The sequence below is a fragment of the Theobroma cacao genome, chromosome 2 (genome assembly GCF_053813885.1).
Source record: "Theobroma cacao isolate CCN51 chromosome 2, ASM5381388v1, whole genome shotgun sequence".
Lineage (NCBI taxonomy): Eukaryota > Viridiplantae > Streptophyta > Magnoliopsida > Malvales > Malvaceae > Theobroma > Theobroma cacao.
Window position 1 is genome coordinate 8,025,794 of NC_142640.1, and position 21,667 is coordinate 8,047,460.

A 21,667-nucleotide genomic window follows, 5' to 3' on the forward strand; every position below is an offset into this window, starting at 1 on the left:
ATACGCAAACCCTCCAGCGTGAGTTTGATAACTCTGCACATGTTGCCTTTTTGATACACTGGGGAAACCAAGCTACGTATAAGAATCAAAGAGCATCTAAACATTGTTCCCCATAAGATAAAAACGCAGACCTTTTGCAGGAGTAAGGGCCATGTGACACATGGTTTACCATTAAATTTTTAACGCATATTTTGGTTTCTAATGGTGCATATATCCTTGTAACTAACAATTTTCATTCATATGTAAACCACTTTAAGAGGAAACAAGAAATATGCAAACAGGTTTAGCCTGAGTTAAGGAGCCAATTCTGGAGCAATTTGACTCCGGCTAGGGTCAAGGAGGGTCAAATTGAAGATAGGACAAACCGATTGTCGATTATCTGCAAGTTGAGCAGTAGATTAAAAGGAAAGACGACCTTGATGCGAGCAACTGTTCATAAATTATAATGATTATTTAAACACGACTGGAATCTGCCTATTAGATCTCTAGCAACTTGGTCTTGTTTATAAGCCTAACCAACTTTAGTTTAGGCTTAATATTGTAGGTTTGAGTGGGAAATGAGCCTTGATACTCGTCTAAGAGAACAAGAGGTCTCATGCCTTGGGCAGTTTTGGGTTAACGAATTAATTTATCTTTTACGTAATAATTAATCACTGAAATAGCATGCTTGTTGCTTTGGCTGGAAGCGTGGCTGCTAAACATGAATTGTTTTTATCCAAAATAAAAGGGGAGACTGAGGGGATGTGGGGTCGGCGCCGGCCCTGCACCCTCGCCGAATTCAGAGTTCGATAACGACCCATACAATAAAAAACACACGACTTCCATTTTAAAAGGTTTTTTTCAAACACTTTAATATTCCTCTGCAAGATGAAGCGAACCTCCCAAAAAGTCAAATCGTTGCTACAATTGGAGTATTGGGGAACACTAGCACGTTATTTTCACTCCAACATAAAGGAAGTCACTGACTCTTTGAGCTTCATTTCCTATATAAAGGGTTGCCTCCCTCTCATTCTTCATGTCAAACTATCATCTTCAGTCACCACTAGCCTTCCAGATAAACGAAAGAAAACCCACTGCAGAGTTTGTTTCTTTCATCCTTTTCTCTTTGAAAAAGCTTGTAGGAAAGTTCTGACAGCGAAAGGAAAAAAAAAACCAGAAAATGATTTCTCTAATGTGTTCTCACTCGCGTTTATGCACGGCTGCCCTTATTTTCTACACCTGCATATGGATTCCATTTCTTCAGCTCAAGAGAGCTCTTCTCAGGTTACTTGGCTTTGCCCTTCCATGGGATCGAGCAGAGGAGAGCTGCCAGGTGAATGTCTGCCTTGCGGTGGCAAGGTTTGAAGATTTGAAACTTTCAAACTGCAGCAGAGGAAGAACAGCAGACAATGGAGAAGTAGAGGAAGTGTGCTCCATTTGCTTGGTGGAGTTCGAAAAGGAAGATGTTGTCAGCCAACTCCGCAAATGCCGACATGTCTTCCATATGAACTGCATTGAGAAATGGCTAGACCACGATCAGTTTACCTGCCCACTTTGCCGGTCTTTCTTGTTTGATAATGTAAATTCTTCTCATGCAAAATGTGGAACCACTCCACATACAGCCTCCCACCTAATTTCTTCCTGGCTTTCATTTTAAATTTCCTTTTGGAGGCACTATTTTTACATCATAGCTGAGAGTAAATATGTACATTTTATGCAGACCGTTGCTGTAAATCGAAAGAGTTACTAGTAAGTGTTGATGTCCAAGCTGTAGTTCATTTTCGTTTGGCAAAAGGCTATGGCCACGGATGTCTTCTGATGATAGCTTTAAATATCTGAAGTCAACGAAGGAGAGGAATTCAATATAATACTAAATAAATACTAGTTCTGTTGCAAATCTAGGGTCAATTAGCAGCCGATGTCAACTGATAAATCTATATGACTGCTTCATTGCTCTTTCTTTACTTCGAATAATTAAACTAACACCTAGTCATGGACGCTTCTTTCTCATTGAGGGCAAAGCAAATGAGCGGCATGGGAGAGTGGGTTCACCATTATTCCGTAACCAAAATTAGCATGGGCAGGTGCATGATGGCAACAGTTTGCCAAATTTATGGACCGTCCCAGTAGGCATTATATTACACGCACAAGTCAACAAATATAGTCTTATCAGGGTTGCAATATCATTCCCACACCCCTCCTGCTTTTGATTCAGGAATTAATGTCTTCATTCCATTAACAAAAGCATTGGAATATAAATTTAAGCACGCAATGGATATGGGAATTTCTGATCCAATCTCTTAATATATATAGCAGCATTAATTGGGGAATTCTCTCGCCAATGATGGTGGATTTCATTTGATGAAAGCTAGAAGTATGCCAAGAGGAGGGGGAGGGGTGAAGAGATGAAAAGAATGGTTAGCGAAAGGTGAGTGCAATGAGTTGGACCTTAGATTTTTTATTCCTTTTATTATTATTATTATTGTTATTTATGTAGAAAGAGATGGGAAATTAGATATTAGAGTGTATTGAGGGATGGTTGCCCTCCAACAACATTCTGTCCCTTGGGCAGCAAAATGGGTCATGTTGACCTAGAATTATATATTTGATGATGATGGGAGTGTTTCAACGCTGCTGATTTATAAATAATCAAGGAAAAATTTGTGAAGGATATATTTATTTAACCTAAATTATTTGTGACATATTTCCAAAATATAAGTATGTGCAGTAATAATAATGAGATTATATCTATATCTATATATATAAATATATATTTAAAAAATAAGTATTGAGCTCAATTAATTATGTCTCTAGATCTAACAATTAGATCGTCACATGGAATCAGTGAATTTAAATTTTATATAATTGTGTCAATTCATTTATGATACAAAAATATTTGTGTATGATGTAGGTTGACTCGATGTACGTTTAATTAATTATGTTAATAAATTAATTAAAATTAATCAATATATTTTGTTTAAATTAATTTATTAAATCTTTAATATTTAAAGTACACAAAATAATTTATTATTTGTATTTCCACAAATTAATTGTGTTTAAATGATTACCTTTATTATGTCTAAACAAGTTAATCTTTTCAACTAATGTCGTGTAATCCATAAACTTATCATTGTGTCAAGAATTTTAATATGATTTAATTATTATATTCTAAATTTTATCTGTCCTAATTATCACATGTGAACATGCATTTTGAGATTTGTTCTTAACAATGATTTTAAGAGATGGCATAATGTTTAAATAAGTCTTTAAATTATTGAAGAAAATTTAAATAAGTTTTAATTTTTTAGTACATTCAATCAAGTCTTTGTACTTATATTTTGAATCAAATGAACCTTTATGATTAATGATTAATTAATTATTATTAATCAAAATATTACTTATCATTTTATATCTATATAACACTAATATGATGTTAATGTGGATGGTATAAAATGGCACATGCTCATGTTATCATATCAAACTATCATGTCACATTTATCATCAATTATAATATACAAACATATCATATCATTATTAATTATCATATGTTAACACGAAACATCAGTACCACGTAGTATATAATAATAAATAATATTTTAATTAAATTAATAATTAATTATAAAAATTTATTTGACTCAAAATAAAAATATAGGAGTTTATTTAAATTTTTTTCGAATATTATGTCTTAATAGATTTAGTATTGTTTCTATGTTCTATTTATCTAAAGGAAAGCACTAGTTTATCCTTGCGGCTAAGGAAAGTTGGGCTAGACAAATAATGGGCCACCGGTTGTTTCTCATTGTAGGATGGGTCATAAAACTATGCCTGTAGGTAGATATTTTTGTCGGCGAGGACGGCCCAAGTCAGATCCTCTTGAAATTAAATTGTTCAAATAACCATAAAGCCGTAGCAGCGGCGGAACTTCAGAATCGGGACACCGGTTTCTGAGCTTTAGGACAGCCACGATTTTCATTTTGACTTCCCGGCCAACGCCAACGCCAACGATGGTAACTAACTCCTCGCCCCCTCCTTTTCATTTTTGATCGTGTTATTATCATTATTCGGTGAATTATAATCGTGTTTCGTTTCATTTTCTCATCCAAAACATGGATCTGCTTTTGCTGCTTCTTTGCGCTGTTTAGATTCATGATTTGGTGTATCATCTTTTTTGTGATCTTAAAATTCCCCCTGTGCTTTAGTTATTGAGTTTACATTTTGCACCTTCTCGTTTCTCTTTGGATCTGCGACTTGGTTCTACTGTTTGTTTTTTGATCGGAAGTTATCTATTGCTATAGCTGACTGCAATTGCTGTTTGTTCTTCTGATTTATTATTAGATCCCACTTATTTCGTTATTTCTGCTCATGTCTTTGAAATTTATTCTGATTTCTAATCAAATCTGATCGTACTTAAACATTTCAGTTCAATGGTAACTTTTGAATAGTAGAGGTTGACTACTTAGTTCTAGTGATTTCTATGAAAATTTTCTGTTTGCTGTAGCCTTATTGTTCCAATGATTTCGGGAGGCATTAACTAATTATGTATATTGAAGATATCATTTTGCTCTTAATTTTTGTAGTAATTGTTTTGGATGAAGGTATTTTAGATATGAATCACATGTCATCGTGATGTATTTGTTAATTATAGAGAAAACCGGCCATGAAGACACAAGCTAAGAGGTTGGCCAGAGCCACATGTCATTAATTCAAATGCTGTGTAGGAAATGGAAATTCTTATAGGTTACATCTGGTGCAGGAATTTAGGGCTTCATGAAAGATTGACGAGGACTACAAGGCTTTTATGTTAATATTGCAAAAGTTACATGTTATATAGAATGACTCTTGGCTCTCATAGTGCTAGCAAAAAAGCAAATTTGCGTTCGTTTTGGGATCTGATTATCACAGTGATCTATACACACATACACACACACACTCTTTTATATGTATGTATGTATGTATGTATATTTCTTCTAGTATTGTTCCATTATGCTGGAAACTTAAAATTAAGCTTCAACTCTGCTTCTGTCTGTAATCTATGATCTTTGTGTGTTTCAGATTCACTTTGTGCTTCTAATTAGTCGACAGGGGAAAGTTAGGTTGACAAAATGGTATTCACCTTATTCTCAGAAAGAAAGGACGAAGGTATGACCAGCACATTTCATTAACTTCATTGATTATTTGCAAAGTGTGCACCTTAAAGGATGAAGTCATAATAGTTACAAGGTTCTGGCACAATTTTCATTTTCAACTTTTGTCTTTAGTACTTTGTTGATGCTCTTTTGAAGCTGGATCTCACTTCATGGTATTAATGCTTCATGATAATGCATTTTGAGAAGGTTATCCGTGAGCTCAGTGGAGTGATTCTTGCAAGGGGACCCAAACTCTGTAATTTTGTGGAGTGGAGAGGATTTAAAGTCGTTTATAAAAGGTAACACTACAATATGACAGTGAGACCTCTTTTACTATGAATCTATTTGACCATTTCAGGATTATCAACTAAGGTGGGATATTAATTATGCAGATATGCTAGTCTTTACTTTTGCATGTGCATTGACCAGGATGACAATGAATTAGAGATTCTAGAAATTATTCATCACTATGTTGAGATTCTTGACCGATACTTTGGCAGTGTGAGTGAAACTTAATCTTGACCTTATGCGGGAGTGTGAATGGCGCCACTATATTTACATCTGATTGTGAATTAATTTATATGCAGGTCTGTGAATTGGACTTGATCTTCAACTTTCATAAGGTATGTTTGTTATGCTTGTCATGTACCTGTGATTAGGGATTCTCTAGAGATTTTCTTCCATGGAAAATTATGCATCACCCCTTGAGTTTATGTTGAAATTGTGCTCTCTCGTTCGTGTAATCTTTAGCAGCACTTACCCTCCCACTCCATGTAATCTTTAGCAGCACTTACCCTCCCACTCCATTACTGCACCATTCTTCTCATTACTTAACATACCCATCCCTATCCTCCTTTCCTTCCATTTGTTTCTTTGAATCATAAACTCTCCATACTTGCTCCCATAGCAGAGTATTTCTTGATGTTCTCCAGTCTCCTGTATCCTGAAGAAGCTCTTAAACTACACCTCGCTGAATTGATGTCTGTCAATTGAGTGGTTTAAGTGTTCTGTTTTCCTGTATGGCACAGTGAATTTTCCTCCACTTCTAATAAATCCCAAAAAAGGGCTGATGGCATTTTTAATCTTGTGGCCGAGAACTGGAATATGTAGTTGAGATTGTTATCGGTTTGCTGCTTCTAGGGAGTGTTGCAGAGTCTGATATCTCATATCTTTGAGAGAAGGCTTCTCCTTTTTTTTCTAGAAAAATATAGTAATACTTTTGGTTTTGGCATCTATTATATTGCTAATGGAGAATTACTTGCATGAGGGTTTTTTTGTTCTTCCCCACAAATTGTTTGTGGTATATTTGCTTGGTAATTCTGATCATCATGTTAGAAAATTATCAATATCCAACTAATTGCATCCAATTTATAGGTGAAAATGTGGTTTTTAAAAATAGGAGGGTAACGGTGTAACTTCGATATAAACTTGAGGGTGTTGTTTTATGTAGTTTACCCTTTTTCTTGTAGATGACTTATGTCGTAAAATGTCATTCCAAATGTGTTTAGTAAGTAAATAGCATTGTTGTTAAGGATTCTAGATCATGGATGTTAAAATAGGGTCTTTGCTTAACTCTCTGCTTCCGTTGAACGTTGAAGGCCTACTATATATTGGATGAACTGCTGATTGCTGGTGAACTTCAAGAGCCAAGCAAGAAAACTGTGGCACGTTTAATAGCTGCACAGGTAGGATCTTTTCATTGTTGAATGTCTTTGGTTGTCATCATTTGCAATTTTCTGAGTGAATTGTTCTGTTGGTTGTAGGATTCACTGGTGGAGACTGCAAAAGAGCAGGCCAGCTCCATTAGCAATATAATTGCACAGGCCACGAAGTAGATTCTGATGAGTCATGGTCATTTGTCTTGGTTGATTTTGGAGTATCATCTGTACCAAATTCTCTTTGAATTTCATTTCAAGAACTGAATTATATGTAATGAATATAGGATTTGAGAGATTGTAGAATTGACAATTCTTCATCTCACACATGTTATATTATGTATATGGTCATGCATTTGGGTTTCAAGCGTGGATTTATTGGCTGTAGATAAAATGCAACAGGCCCTATTGATTTTGTTCATTTTTAAGTTGATATTTTTATTGTTGTCTTCATCGCTTCGCCCTGTACTATGGGTAGACAATATTTTTTAACCATACCAGGCTTAAATATACGTTTTTCTCTTTCCCTTTCTTGTGGAAGTCAAACAGGAAGGATGTGCCTCATATTTGAGTGATCGTGCAAAGAATCGTCTTTCCTTTCATATTTGTTGAAGAGAGACATTTGATGGCTTGTCGAAGCAATCATGTCAGGTATGGGTAATACTTATTTTTTATTTACTGGAAAAAAAGAGGGTAAGATTGGGGAAGAAACGTGACAAATTGCAATTCATATGAACAAAGATTGATCGATTTTTCTTTTTCATTAATCAAAAACTGATAACACTTTTATTTAGAACACATCGAGTCAAACTCATGCCTACAGCTCCACTATAGACTGTTACACAGTGGACCCAAGTAACCTAGTTCAAGGTAGGACGCTTCCCCTCAACACTGTTTTCATCCAATTTGGCTGTACCCCCCTATCAACCCAGCCTAAGTAGTCTATATGCCCACGAGGGACCAATTTATGGCTCTTACCAAGCAGAGGTAGCTTCATTGCAAACAGCACTAGGAAGTCATCTTGTTTGTAGATGCACTGCATATGTTCCATTTTAAGAGTATACCTGCTCAGTCGACGAACATCAATATTGAAAAAGTGGACTATAATCCATACATCATCCTGTCCACAAAAGATTGCAAGTAGTGAGGTAAGTCTACTATGAAGCAATACTCATGACAATAACCACACAAATTAAAAACTGGAAAGATTATATGTATGAACCTTTAGAAAATATCCATGTCGATAGAACTAAGGAGCACTCCATCATCTTCCCACTTTACATCTTTGGCGTGAGTATCTTTCTTGATTAATTGAAGAGGCACCTCCAATGGCGGTGGGCTCTGCATATAAAACAACAGCCAAATATGTAACAGTGTAAGCAGCAACAAAGTTGTTTCTAAGAATTAAAGAGCCAGAATATGTTCTGCCTCCATTAGGAGAGTCGGGGAAAGGTTCTATTACCATGCAGCGTATTAGAGGCCAATTTATGCCACGGAAGAAAGGGTGTTGTTTGATTTCATTGGCACCGCTAGCTGACCCCAAACGGCTGGCAGGGTCCCGGTTCAACAATGCGTTAATTAACTGTCTCGCTGGAAGACTAACCTGCAATACCAAACATGTTTAGGTTAGCAGCTAGAAAATAAATGAGGATATCTGCATGACTACATCAGCACAAGCTGGTTCTTATACTTCACATGATTCATCCGGAGATGCCTACTTTATTCTGTTAAAAGAATAATACAGAAATTTAAGTACTTAAGTTGCGTGAAGTAGACCTTAGTGATTGTAGTTTAATATCCATAAGAATGTATTATGTATGGCTCAAATTCATGCTGAGCAGTTGTGTTGGGTGATATACAGTACTCATGAAATTGACCGTATAATTAGAATGATTGACCTTCGAACCAATGATTAGAAAAATACCGGAATGCTACTTGGGAAGGTGAGGTTTTTGTGCAAGACATTGGAGAATGTTTTCTGCCTGTTTTTACCCCTGAAAGGCGTACGGCCATAAAGCATCTCATACAGCAAAATACCTAAAAATTCCAAAAATAAATCCATGAATGTTATGTTTAACAGAATATTAACTAGGCTAGGAAAGAATCAGTGAAAGAAAGTTAGGCAGATAAATGCATTTGCAAAGAAAAAAGTGAAAGAATATGATGTCTTCACCATTTACATACCAAGAGCCCACCAGTCAATTGCACTACTGTGTCCTGCACCAATAATAATTTCCTGAAACAAAGTGAACTGTAAGTATCTAAATAGATACAGGAAGGAAACATATTCTTTTGTTATATTTGTAATGAATTGAGTTAAATAGTTGAATATTAAGCATGAATAGAGAGTCACTGTACTGGAGCAATATATTCTTCAGTTCCAACAAATGAATTTGACTGTGCAGCTGGTTCTGCAACAAATGTTGGAGGTGGTAGACTCCTGGATCTCCTTCTCTTGCTAGGCAAGGGATGCTTTAAAACCTGTAAATCGTTATAAACTTTAATCTCATGCAAAAGAATCGTTAGTTATCAAATGAATCATCTAACCAAATATCAAGCAAAATCAAAATTCACATACTTGGGGTTTACAGGATGTCATAAATGATAAATCAAAGTCGGTTAATACAACGTGCCCGTCCTTCTGGAGTAGAATATTTTCTGGCTTCAGGTCTCGGTATATTATTCCTGTCATAAACCATGAAAAATGAAAGCACAGTGAGCAGAAAAGCAGTAGATATCTTTCTTGCAACTCTTTTTGATTAAATCTCATAAATCACTCAAGCTTGCTGAACCATATTGCATTCAATTAGTTCACTGGTGCCTAAATCTAAGCGAAGAGGCATAAGCAGGAAATCCTTAGATTATGGAAAGCAACCACACACTCTCTCTCTGTCTTTCTGTTATTTTCCTCCTCTTTATGCTACAAGAAGAAGAAGAAAAACGTTTCTTTCTCTCTGTTATTGAAAAAAGAAATGAAAATAATACAGACAAATGTATCTGTTCTTAGTTTATCAAGGTACCTAGACAATGAAGATATTCCAAACCAATGACAACCTCTGCTGCATAGAACCTGGAAAAGCAAAACAATAAAACAGTAGTAAGAACTGCACACATAAGAAATGTCCAGATATCCTGGTCATTTAGACATGTCAGTAATTCAGTCATAAAACTAACAAGAAACATGCACTTGAAAGATGCTAGGATCAAAAAATAGCCCAGTGATTAAAAAATTCCTGCCCCAAGGCCCATACTGAGTATAATGTGAAGTGATCAAATTCTATAGCCATCAGCCAAGTCATCCAAATTCATTTTACAATACTCACTGTTAAGTGGTAATTAAAATCCGCAAGCAGAGATTCAGGTCTGTTCACTAGGAAGAATGTAATTTATGTTTGTTGTGATTTTTAGGCAAGGAATTGGTGGTGTACCTTGCAGATTCTTCTTTGAAAAATTTCATTGGCTGCTTATCAAGTAGGGCAAATAACTCTCCACCAGGGCAAAAGTCTGTTATCAAACAAATATGTGTGGGAGTCTGAGGAGATAAGAAAAGGTTAGTACACTTCATTTTATTTAGTAAATTAACTCAAGGTTTCAAACTAGAAACATCTTTAGTAGTAGCATCAATTTAGCATGTTGAAGAACATAATTAACAGCATGTTGAAGAACATAGCATGTTGCACATGTCGTAAAATGGGAAATAGGAATATATAATTACGATTACTAATTATGGATGGCAACTTTAATGTGATAGCAGTCGCACATCAATCAATTGTACATAAGATGAACACCTCTATATACCCACTTAAGTATCCAGAAATCTTGTGAAATAGTTGGAGGAACAAGGAATGAAAATGAGAAAACCTGAAAAGAAGAGTATAATGAGGGAAGGAAAGGATGATCCAGAAGTGAGATGATTTCTCTTTCAACGCATGCTCGATGAACCTGTAAAGGGAACAAAGTGAGGCACCCACTCAACTGTTTACTTATAATTTCAAAATTTCGAAAAACGCTTATTGGTCACAAAAGAGTTGTTTATATCAGACAATAATCCATCACAAATGCAAATGCTTATATGAACATTCAGATACATAATCCATAAGGTAAACAGAAGAGAAGCACAACTTCTTCAGGCAGGCATATAGCAATTCATGGGTCAAATAAAATCACATCAAATAGAAAATGCATTTCGAGCATAACAATTTTAAGCAATAAGCAGACCTTGTTACGATTCAACATCACTGACTTCTCCATTGCCTTCATAGCAAATAATTCTCCTGTGTCTTTTAGTTCCACCAGATGAACACTGCAAGAATTACCACCATAATTTTGATATGGAAAAGAACTAATTATGAATTCATATCATCGTATATTATTAACGGTTTAGGGGTTTAACATCATCCGCACTGGCTAGGGGAAGCATTTGTGAACAGTTTCAGAAGCAGTAGAGAAGCCATAAATTAGCAGCTGAAAAACATTTGTGAAAAGTAAATTCAAGGGGTAAGCATGAGTTGTTTCCTCAGTGTCACTTGACTGAAGATGGTGGTTATATTGACAGAACATCTATGTTGGAACAGTCAACTTTAACAGTAGCATCGAGAAAGTTAGGAAAGAGCAGTACCTGCCAGTATCACCACAGCCCAAGGGTTTTATGGGCTTAAAATGATGTAGACCAATTTTTTCGCCACGAGAAGTGATCTATAAGAAACCCAAAAGGATGAAATAGAAAAGGACAGGGAAAGAGGGAGAGCAACGAGAGGCATGCATTATCAGAACCTGGTAGACAACAAACTCTACAATGGATAGTATCATACCTAGTAGGTCTAACTAAGCGACTTAGAAAATTTCAGTTTGGAAAATGGTTTTACAGGGCATTAATCACGATGGATACCTTCTGTATTGCTAGCCAAGAAGAACTATCTCTTTTGTGAGGCCGTGGGAAGACAGGTTGAGAATGGATTGCCCACAAATCTTCTGGTCTCTGAATATTTTTTGGCAATGTAAAAGTCACATCAGCTAACATCACATGGCTTCTATAAATTGGCAATTTTGATACTTTGGTTATAGCAATGAGTTCAAACTAAAGCAGAAGAATGCAAAAATCAAGTCAAATTTTGGATAACCGTTATTATAACATAAGCTAATTGTTTTCAAATTTAATCATATAATTATTTGTTATATGCATTCATGAAATACTGATAAGTCTTATGGTAGAATTATATAAAACAAATGAATTCTGAACTAGTTTCATATTCAAGTATTTTTAGTAGCATATGTTTTGTTCTATCTATCCTTTTCCTCCATTTCAAGTGTAAAGTTATAGGAGTCCATGCAACTTGAGACAACATTATCAAGGTAAAATTGAGATATAGATATCTCAATTGCAATGGGAAGAACTGAGTTATAATATCTTTTACATCAATGGTTAAGACATTGCTATTAATAATTCCAAGAGAAAGAAAGAATACCTTACCAAATTGGCATCAGGAAGTTCCCGAACAGCATCATCGACATTTTCTGCTGTGGCTTTTACCTGATAAAAAAGATGTCAACACGTCAAATAACAACCCACTGAAGTTAAAAAATTGCAACTGTACTTGCATTTTTGCTCTGTATATAATTAGAAGAAGAGAATGATTACAGACCAACTTAGCACTATCTAGCTCTGTTTTCTCAGACAGGCGGTTACGTAGGGGTTCGACATGATCACTTCCATCAAGTTGGACACCAATGAAGTATTGAAGCTCACCCTGTAAAATAACAAGGAATAGGTCAAAAGAGTATGTGCAGGATAATCACTTGAAAATTGAAATGGTAACTGTTCCTGCATCGAAAGAAAAATGTACTGCAACCACCTTTTGGTCACGCATAGGTTGCAAGTGGAATAAATTCCAGAATTTCTTGCCTGCAAGTCATAAAATTTTAACAATTCAGTGAAATATATAAAATTTCTGCAAGCATGCATGTTTTTTTTTTTTTACTTCTTTTTTCTTTTTTTTTATTTATTTAACGAACCGCTTTTTGTGTAGTTGATCAACTGAACAGTGATTTCCCTCTGTTCTCTAATAGCATCTCTTATCTCTGAGACAGTTGCTTGATCAGTTTCTGGTCCTTGAAGAAACCTGTGAAGAAAATTCTATGCTGGTTTAATATGATTCATCTGACAAACCGATGGAAAAAACCATAGGACTGGAAAGTTCATTGAAGTAGTTGGATATTGAAATTAAAAGTAGTACAAAGTTCATACCTACAGTTCCTTCCCAAGATTTCCTCTCGTGTATATTCCGTCAGTTCAAGAAAGCTATCAGATGCAAATATCTGCATACATTTGAACATTATAGTAATTTTTCAGAATGAATCCATGCTAGTAAGCTAGTGCAATCAAGCTATGCAGGCTCTGGCGTAAAAAGTAGAGCAGCATGGAATTTTTTTTCTAAGAGAAAAGGCAGTAAGCTTTGACTTTGGAACGTAAAAATTATGTTCTGTGGTTTTCATGAAAATAGACTACTGGAGTTATGTCTTCTGAAGTAAAATTAAGTTGGTGATAAAAGAAAAATACTGACAACTGTTCCTTACAATGGGATTATCAGGGAGTCTAGGATCTGTGATCACAAAATTCTTTTCAATTCGTTCCAACGTAGTTGCTAGATCTATCCCTTGGCGTATGTCCCTGTCTCTTTCAGCACGTTCCCAACTGTCGGTGCGTTCTATGTCTCTGGTCATTAACTCCTCTGGTTCAATAATTGGTTCTGTTTCCTGCTTGGCTGCAAAGCTGGACGACCTGCCTTTAAGCCTGGAGGAAAATGTGATGTATCAGAAAAATAATTGGGGCAGCATAATGCTGATTATGTGTGATACTGCCAATGTCCTTGGAAATGTACACTTAGCATCAGTCTAAAAACAGAAAAAGGTGAAAAAGACTCACCCCATTAAAGAAATGCGTCCTGATTTTCTAGTTTTCTTGCCAAATTCTTGTATAGGAGTACCAGTACTGAAGTCTGACTGGGGAGTGTATCTCCCAGGGGTACTAACGTTTTCAGTTTCAGCAGATTTAGGCAGAAGGTAATCAAGGTTGAACTTGTCTTCAAGCTTGTTGCTGGCATCATTACTTATTGTCCGAGTGTGAGATTGAGGATGTTTCAAAGTTTGGACAACCTCTGTGATGGAATCTAGAGCCTGATCCTTCTGACGAACTGTTCCAAAATGTAGAATTATTACATACAAAACTTAAAGACACTATAAAATACCCCAACAAATTAAGTACAGTTTACCATCATAACGAATCAACGACTTGGGCAGTCCATTAGGCCGCAAGGCCTTTTCATTGAAACCTTCTGTGTATTTGCTGACCTCCACCTGCATTCTGGAGAAACAGCATTCAGATACTATGCATTAGGAAAAAGAATATACAGTTTAAGTATACCACATGAAGATAATTTGAAGAAAAGAAATAAAAAATAAATAAAAGGAAAACTAACCCAATGAATTTGATAGTATTTCCATGATCATCTTTGATGGGGGTGACAGTGAGAAGATTCCAGAAAGGAATTCCATCCTTCTTGTAGTTGAGGAGCCTGCCGCAATAGCTTTTTCCATTCTTAACTGCATCTCTAATCTTGGCAACCTCTGTCCTGTCTGTTTCCGGTCCTTGTAGAAAGCGGCTGCACAACACCCTCAACTCTCAGATTTTATTACTAGTATTTTTCCTAAAGAAACAGCAAAACCAAAAACAAAATATGGGGACGATAATGATTGCATTACTCAATTTTTAGAGATTCATCAAAATTGAAAACCTAAATGTCTATCAGTTAAGGATGTATGGTACTTGAGATGATAGTTTTACTAAAGTAAAAATGATCTGTAATCAATCATTTGTCATTGACACTGCCCTAGGAAAATAGCTGGATGAAGACAACAATTGTCAATTCAAATGGGATACTTGTATTATTGTTCTTCACTATCTTTTTGGATTCTTAATTCTCATGGGTGGTATTGAAAAAGTAAGGAAAAATGCCAATTTTATGTTCAATTAAGATGATTATCATGTGATTTTCGGCAAAAAGAAAGGAAAGAAAACAATACCATGTGATGTGAGATGGATGTACATGGGCTTATTTTTATTAACTGAATTCAGACAAGTGTGTGGCCGTATGCTGTTGCTTGTGACTAGAAATAGAAAATTGCAATGATTTTGGGCTGCAAAATGATGCAGTTTGTCCCTTAGGAACGGCTCCCAACAGCCTCCTTACATATTTAAAAGCATGAACTTACCAGTTTCTTCCTATGACCTCCTTTGACGAATAACCAGTCATGCTGAAAAATCCGCTGCTGGCAAACATTATAGGGCAGTCTGGTCTGGTGGCATCAGATACAACAAAAGTCTGCTGCAGAGTTGCCAGAGCATCCTTCAGCTCCTGTGACACCCTGGGAAAGACCTCCAATCCATGATATGATTCCCCTGATGTCCTTTCGGAGTCCATTGCAAATTTCTCTAATGAGTTCTTGTTATGATAACCTTCTCCAGACGGTGTTATTGTTCTACCAATCACTTGGAAACTACCTTCTCCAACATCTGACTTCACTGCAATACCCCATTCTGCAGTCCTTTTAGCTATGCTAGCTTCAGTTAAAATTCTACGAGAAGACTGTCCATTTGAATCTTTCTCTGCTGCGCTAGCCCCATTCAAGTTTTTTATGGAGTCATCAAAACTTATGATCTGAGAATTGTTGGCAGCCTCTCCTCCAAAAGCCATCCACTTGTCCACAGGCTCCTTCCTTGCAGAAGAGGTGACATTCATTGATAATCCTTCCTCTTCCACATGGGCTTGTGTACTAGAACCCTCAATTGTATCATTAGATTGTCCAACATTTTGAGTACCTGCTGATTCAAAAACCTCGATTGATCTCTGTTGTTCTCGACTGGTTGATTGAGTATTTCCCGATGATGTTGAGGATTTAAAATGAGAGGCAGATGACCCCTGCAAGCCCCCGGCCTTTGGTTTCTCCATTTCCAACTTCTCTCCAGTGTATGCAGGTGAGGCTGCATATATTACCAAGTTAGAAATGGTCTTTATGTCAAAGTACTTCTGTATCTACCATCATATTACTGAGAATTAATATAAATGACTCTCACAACTAGAATTCAGAGCTGAAAAATGATCTCTATATGGTTTTTTGTATTTGCTTACAAATTCTACCGCATATGAAGAATTACACAGCTACCATGATTTGAACAGCTAGAAACAGAAACTTTACTAGGAAAAATGCAGCTGAACTTCTTTCAAAATCTTTAACAGGATATGCAGAAAAGATCAAGTCTGGTGAAGTGTTCTGCAATCCGTAATCGACCTACTTTTTGACACTTAACAATAATAAACATCAAACTCTAGAAGTAGAAGGTAGAATTCTAGTAAAACACGTTCCGAATCTAACAAATGATTGAACGGAAATTGTCAGAATCTAAATATAGAAAAAAAAGATTCAGTACAGTATGAACTTTAAATAATTGAAAAGACTTTGCACCCTTGTAAGTACCAAGAAAGGTTCTAGTATATGGAAAGTAAGCACTAGGTATCAAAGATGTTCAACTCCTGAGGTTAACAGGAAAAAGAGATACAGATGATGATAATCAAGGAAGAAAAACAAACTGTGGTAAGGACCTGCGCAGCAGAAATTTAGGGTGAAAGCAATCTCCAACAGTTTCTGATCAAAATGAGTTCAAAGTTGCAGCACTTTAACAGCAATGGGGCCAGTGCCACTTCTCTTCCATGGCATTGAACGCACCCAGAAGCTTCCAGGGTCCTGATAAAAAGTCATCCCTTTAACACGTTTCTTTTCTATACATCTATTACAGCATGAAGAAACATGCCTTCTAAGTTTCTGGCTCCGGTTTCTGCTGGATGTGGTGTAAAGAAAAGGAAACTGGTCAATAGCAGGATAACGTTTCGTAAATAGGACTTCCAAGTTCCAAATGAGATAACATAAAACCCCCAAAGGTCCCATAGCTTTCCAATTTCCATCGTGACCTTAGATTTTACAGATGCTGTTTTGTACGGTTGCATCAAAGTCGTTGATGTCCATCCTTTCTTTTTTTTTATTTTATCCAAATTCATTTCCGCATCGTCACAATTGCTTCAGGAAGAAAAAATTTACCAACATCAAGCTCAGTCACAGAAACAAGAAAACACTATCAGCTTTGTGAGGCTGCAAAGGTCCCGAATGTGGCAATTTTTGAAGATAAATTTCGCTTTCACTTTTAAAGAATTTTGTTCTGTCCCCTAAGGAGGATATGAGCATATAATTATTTTGTATAGAAGTGACAGCAAAAATGAACACATCACAAGATCAAGGACCACAGCATGGTGGAAACTGGTACGGTTTTGTTAGCATCCACGTTCGATAGCCCATCATCATAAAATCAAATAGACCGTTGGCGACATAACCCATCACCAAAGCCTAAACCATTCTTTTGTTCCTTGATCTAAATACTCATAAACGGTCCAAGGATCACAAAAATGCTGTCCCTCACCATTTAATTTTCTCACACAAGATTCCTCCCAGCTAATTGACATGGGAACCATGTCCATCCTAGGACCTACGTTATGGGTCATGTTCTTCTTTTTTTTTTTTTGGAAAATTAATTAAGAACCATTCACTTCAAAGAGGGAATCCATACACAATCAAAGGGAGTCGAAGACTGATGGGAGATCAGTTTTGACCCTCTCTTCACAAACTGGTAGCAAAAACACCAGTATCCCCTTCCTGTCCTGCAAAAACATAAGAGGATCTCTTTCCGATATACAATTGAACCCAAAAAACCTGCACTAACAACAGAAAAAGAACCAGAACCATAGCCATCAGAACATGCAGAAATAAGTAAGACATGAGAACATAGTCACGGTTCCCAACTATGGGTCATGTTCTTGAAAACTGTTTGATTTGATTCGTGGATGATCTTCCTTTTGGGTGGTTAAATTTATTCCTAATATACTAGTAGATGTTACCCTTGGTAAAAACAAGCCTTGCAACTTCGAGGGTATTGCATGTTAAGTAACATTAGAAGTACTTCGTGGGCAAGTACCCCTGCAACTTCATTTATCATGCCGACTTGGAACGAGGGATCGTACAAACAGGGGAATTACAGATTAGATATGCGGGATTCAGTGTCCCTGAATCCAACTTTATACTGTTGTTTGGCCAAAAAAGAAAAGAAATCAGCTTTATGATGTCAAGAAAATCACCCATATATCAATCTTTTCTATGATCTTTCTCTCTCTCTCTTTCCTTCTTTATGTTAAAACGGAAACGACGAGGATGCTTGGGGGTGTTGGTGGTGATTTTCAGGAGAGAAGCAAGCCAAGCCAAAGAAAAATGGGGTCTCCATTGAGCCAAAATAGTGTTGCACACGTGGCAGAAGTTTCAGCCACACGAGCACTTGCAAGCCGCATGGATGGTTGCCCCGTTTATGTAAGTGTTTTTGGGGGTATTCAAGGCCTCGTGGTGGCTGTGGATCGCCCACGTGATATTCCAACAATTTTTGAAGAGGAAACCTTCCTCTCGCTGTCACTTGCTCTACCCTTGTCTGTTCCCTTTTGCACGTTAATAATAATGCCACAACTACTGCTACTACTATTTGGTTTTGGCCAACTTAAGAGTGTTCGTGAAAAAGTTTTATCCAATAAAAAAAATATATAGTGATAAAGTGCTCATGTCATTCCTCGTAGTAAAATGGACTTCTCTTATTCTTCCTCTACCAATGAAAGGCTTTTTAATCGGTGGAATGCCAACCTTTTCCCTTTAGCACTAACATTTTATTTCATAGGACTTGGAACAACATCAAACTGCCAGGCAGACATGTGGTAGCAGATTGCTAATTGAGATTAACAAAGTGGACTCTGGTAGCCAGACTGAAGAGACAGATGGCCCTGCTCCACCAGTGACTCGATGCAATCATCCAACATTTCTTCAATGGGCCTGAAATTGAACCCCAAACTTCTTATCTTGGAGGTATTGAATTCATAGTACGGTCTGTCTACGTCCTCAAATCTGAAATTTTTACAAGTACTAGAATAATCAGCAACAGGTTAAGCAGTGGAGGTGGTAGTAGTAGTAGTAGTAAAAGATTGTAAAATACAAAATCCTATAAGATTGGCCATGAATTTGCTTTCAAATACATAGTTTGTCTTACATTAAATCATCTCGGGGTTGTTCTATCACTTACACAAGTAAAATAAAGTCCAGTCTTTTTAGCATTTTTTAATTATTTGAGGCATATTTCTCTCGTTAAAATATGCCCAATGGTACTAATTAAATGCTTCCATTAAAAAGAAAAACAGTTTTTAGATGAAATTCAGCCACATCCAATTTATTTATGCTTAGTCGCTTTCTGCAGGTAATGGTGAGTTGAGAAAGACAAAACCTCTTTGGTACAGTGAGTGATGGATAACGCGCTGATAGAATTGCTGCTAATTCGTCATTGTCGATCACGGTTGAACTGCAAAGGTATCGCCCATTTGCAGCTTCATGCTCGTAAACAAGGATATGGCAAAGTGCAACATCATCAATGTGAACATATCCCATCCTTCCATGCCACTTAATTTCTGTTTCCCCTGTTTGTATAGATGAATACGTTAACCAGTCTTGATGATTATGAGATAAATTATAAGAAACCCTTGTATTCTATTAGGAAACGTTCTTTGAAGTAAGGCTTCAGAAAGGTCCAAATGCACCAGGTCTTGTTACAATACCTTTCAGCAAGGCGAGGACATCAGATGCAGTGGAACATAAATCAGGTGGCAGACTCGGTCCAAGAACGAAGCTGGGAAGGATGGTAACCAGATCAATCTTGTTCTCATTGCAAAACTCCCATGCAGCTTTCTCAGCTTGGGTTTTTGATAGAGCGTACCAAATCTTTTGTAATGCACCCCCATTGTCATGTTCAGGAAGAAACTGTTAGCTTTTTATGTATTTTAAGTCAAGTTAGCAGAAACTGTGAAATAGAGAAAACAATGGACAGAATTTTGTGCTGCATATTGGCTTGCTTTGCTCTTCGGTCAAGCCATCAACCAAAATTTGATTCTGGCAGACCCAAGGCACTCGTAATTTGAGGCAAACTCATTGAACTACACATTGAGAATTGAGCAAATTTAAATGAATTAATGATACCTGCAACATCTCACAGAGTTCGATAGAGCTCCAAGATGACTCATCAAGGGGTACTTTTGGGTCAATATCATTTCTAGCCCTCACAGCTGCGGAAGACGATGTTAGAACTACACGCCTCAGAGATGGGTTCTTCTTACATGAGCGTAGCACATTCACTGTGCCCTTCACAGCCGGTTCCAGGATTTCTGCCTGATGTGGAAAACGAAAACAATATCCCATCCAGGAAAAAAAATATTTCAAGATTTTCGATTTCCATTAAGCCATTTGATCATAAATAGTGAATTGTTTTGCTACCATGCTTGTTTAGTTCACTTTGGTTCTCTTCGTCTCATGTGAAGTAGAAAACTAGAGATAGTGGCCTAGGTACATGTATATTGTGAAGTGGCGGTATATACGTGTAAATAATATAGCCTATCCCTGATGTTGATAAGTCCTTGAAGGCGAGCAGAACTAATTATGGCTAGCTAGCAACACACCATGCAAATACTGTGATAGTAGTAAATATATATGCAACATTACTGCTGGTGTGGAAGTCAAGAGAGTTCCAGGATAGGAAAAATCAGCAATGCTGCTGGGAAAATTAGTTCCCTAGTCTTTTTAACTTCAAGTCTCACTGATTGTAACTATAGCAGGTTGCTAACTTCAATAGGCCAAAAATCGAAGAGCATGCCTTTGGATCAAATGAAGGTTTTATTACGGGAGAAGCAGTGTGGAAGACACCCTGACAGCCCATGATTGCATCGTCAAAGCTGCCCTCTTCCAATAGTTCAGCCCTCACCAATCTGAGTCTCTCCTTGGCTCCTTCCAGCCTCCAGAGGTGCTCTAATTTCTTCTCATTTCCTGCCCCGCGCCATGCACAGACGATTTATAGCTAGACAAAATAAAATGAAGGCAAATGAATGAGGGATTGATCAGTCGAAGATGCATGGAAACATACCTGGATCTCTAACTGTTCCAATGACATGATAACCAGACAGGAGAAGGCGTTTAACCAGCCAAGAAGCCAGGAAACCGGAAGCCCCAGTCACGCAAACTTTGCCTTTTACCCGATCCATCTCCTGCTCAATAAAGTTGGCAGTTTCGATACTCGAATTTGATGGAGAGCCCGCTTTTTATATATGCACGAATGCACCCCATCATGGATGTTCTCTCTTAATAGTTGAGACTTGGAGAAGGTAAGCCACTCGATGCTCGTGAGCTATGAACATCATTCTTGGCATTCAACAATTTTGATTGACTTACCTACTCTTAATTTTATGGTTGAATAGCCAAATTAAAAAGAAAAGGTTAGGTCAAATGTATATGGGCAACTGTCTTAGTAGATTTTTTTATTTTTTTGCCAGGCTTAACGGCGTTGCTTTTTCATGGCTTAATTAAGAATTCCATTTCGTCCCTTTTCCCCTTTGATCATATCATTCTCAAACTTTGCAAGTTCTTCATTTTGCTTCTTATTAGTCACCACTTCTACTTGTTGTTCTTTGTTCACACCCAAAAGACAAAAAAAGGCTTAGTTCTTTTTTTTTTTTCATATTATTTTCATTTTTTATTATTATTTTGGAAAACAAAAGGAGGATAATATTAGTTTTTAACCAATTTCGTTGAGCATGACCTAAACATATAAATATTAAACATAGACATAGACATAGACTTGAACTCAGCTTCACCTATGGTGTCATGAGTTGAAATTTAAACCCAATCTCACATGGTCTTAAACTTTGAAAATAGAGCTTAAATAAATCTATAAAT

General features: G+C 36.8%; 4 protein-coding genes across 6 annotated transcripts; 2 read left to right on the plus strand and 2 right to left on the minus strand.

Annotated features, from left to right (window-relative positions):
• Nucleotides 1-1,030: 1,030 nt before the first annotated feature.
• Nucleotides 1,031-1,803, plus strand: LOC18608400 (RING/U-box superfamily protein). The gene has a single exon (XM_007043062.3). It carries the CDS (start codon nucleotides 1,160-1,162, stop codon nucleotides 1,634-1,636), a length of 477 nt encoding a protein of 158 aa, XP_007043124.2. The 5' UTR covers nucleotides 1,031-1,159; the 3' UTR covers nucleotides 1,637-1,803.
• Nucleotides 1,804-3,828: 2,025 nt separating this feature from the next.
• On the plus strand, nucleotides 3,829-7,181 carry LOC18608401 (Clathrin adaptor complex small chain family protein). Its single transcript, XM_007043063.3, has 7 exons — nucleotides 3,829-3,986; nucleotides 5,032-5,118; nucleotides 5,313-5,404; nucleotides 5,498-5,606; nucleotides 5,693-5,728; nucleotides 6,704-6,790; nucleotides 6,869-7,181. The coding sequence occupies exons 1-7, from the start codon at nucleotides 3,984-3,986 to the stop codon at nucleotides 6,938-6,940; spliced, it is 486 nt and encodes a 161-aa protein (XP_007043125.1). The 5' UTR covers nucleotides 3,829-3,983; the 3' UTR covers nucleotides 6,941-7,181.
• A 311-nt stretch (nucleotides 7,182-7,492) lies between these two features.
• Nucleotides 7,493-16,741, minus strand: PHOT2 (phototropin 2). Of its 3 annotated transcripts, none has more exons than XM_007043065.3 (24): nucleotides 16,417-16,733; nucleotides 15,029-15,797; nucleotides 14,236-14,418; nucleotides 14,029-14,120; nucleotides 13,683-13,950; nucleotides 13,334-13,550; nucleotides 13,005-13,075; nucleotides 12,773-12,879; nucleotides 12,613-12,662; nucleotides 12,403-12,507; nucleotides 12,231-12,290; nucleotides 11,649-11,738; nucleotides 11,379-11,455; nucleotides 10,979-11,063; nucleotides 10,622-10,702; nucleotides 10,189-10,292; nucleotides 9,781-9,830; nucleotides 9,339-9,445; nucleotides 9,119-9,241; nucleotides 8,945-8,996; nucleotides 8,685-8,797; nucleotides 8,223-8,363; nucleotides 7,983-8,101; nucleotides 7,493-7,880 (listed from the first exon to the last, which is right to left on the minus strand). In XM_007043065.3, the coding sequence occupies exons 2-23, from the start codon at nucleotides 15,763-15,765 to the stop codon at nucleotides 7,985-7,987; spliced, it is 3,030 nt and encodes a 1,009-aa protein (XP_007043127.3). In that variant the 5' UTR covers nucleotides 15,766-15,797; nucleotides 16,417-16,733; the 3' UTR covers nucleotides 7,493-7,880; nucleotides 7,983-7,984. The 3 variants fall into 3 exon arrangements, with proteins under 3 accessions (XP_007043127.3, XP_017971483.2, XP_017971484.2); XM_018115994.2 differs by having other exon boundaries at nucleotides 16,405-16,733; XM_018115995.2 differs by lacking the exons at nucleotides 7,493-7,880; nucleotides 7,983-8,101; nucleotides 8,223-8,363 and having other exon boundaries at nucleotides 8,934-8,996; nucleotides 16,417-16,741.
• Nucleotides 16,742-18,492: 1,751 nt separating this feature from the next.
• LOC18608403 (dihydroflavonol 4-reductase-like1) lies at nucleotides 18,493-20,976 on the minus strand. The gene is made up of 6 exons (XM_018115166.2): nucleotides 20,859-20,976; nucleotides 20,592-20,761; nucleotides 19,922-20,110; nucleotides 19,504-19,666; nucleotides 19,176-19,365; nucleotides 18,493-18,802 (listed from the first exon to the last, which is right to left on the minus strand). The coding sequence occupies exons 1-6, from the start codon at nucleotides 20,974-20,976 to the stop codon at nucleotides 18,637-18,639; spliced, it is 996 nt and encodes a 331-aa protein (XP_017970655.2). The 3' UTR covers nucleotides 18,493-18,636.
• Between the last annotated feature and the right edge of the window lie 691 nt (nucleotides 20,977-21,667).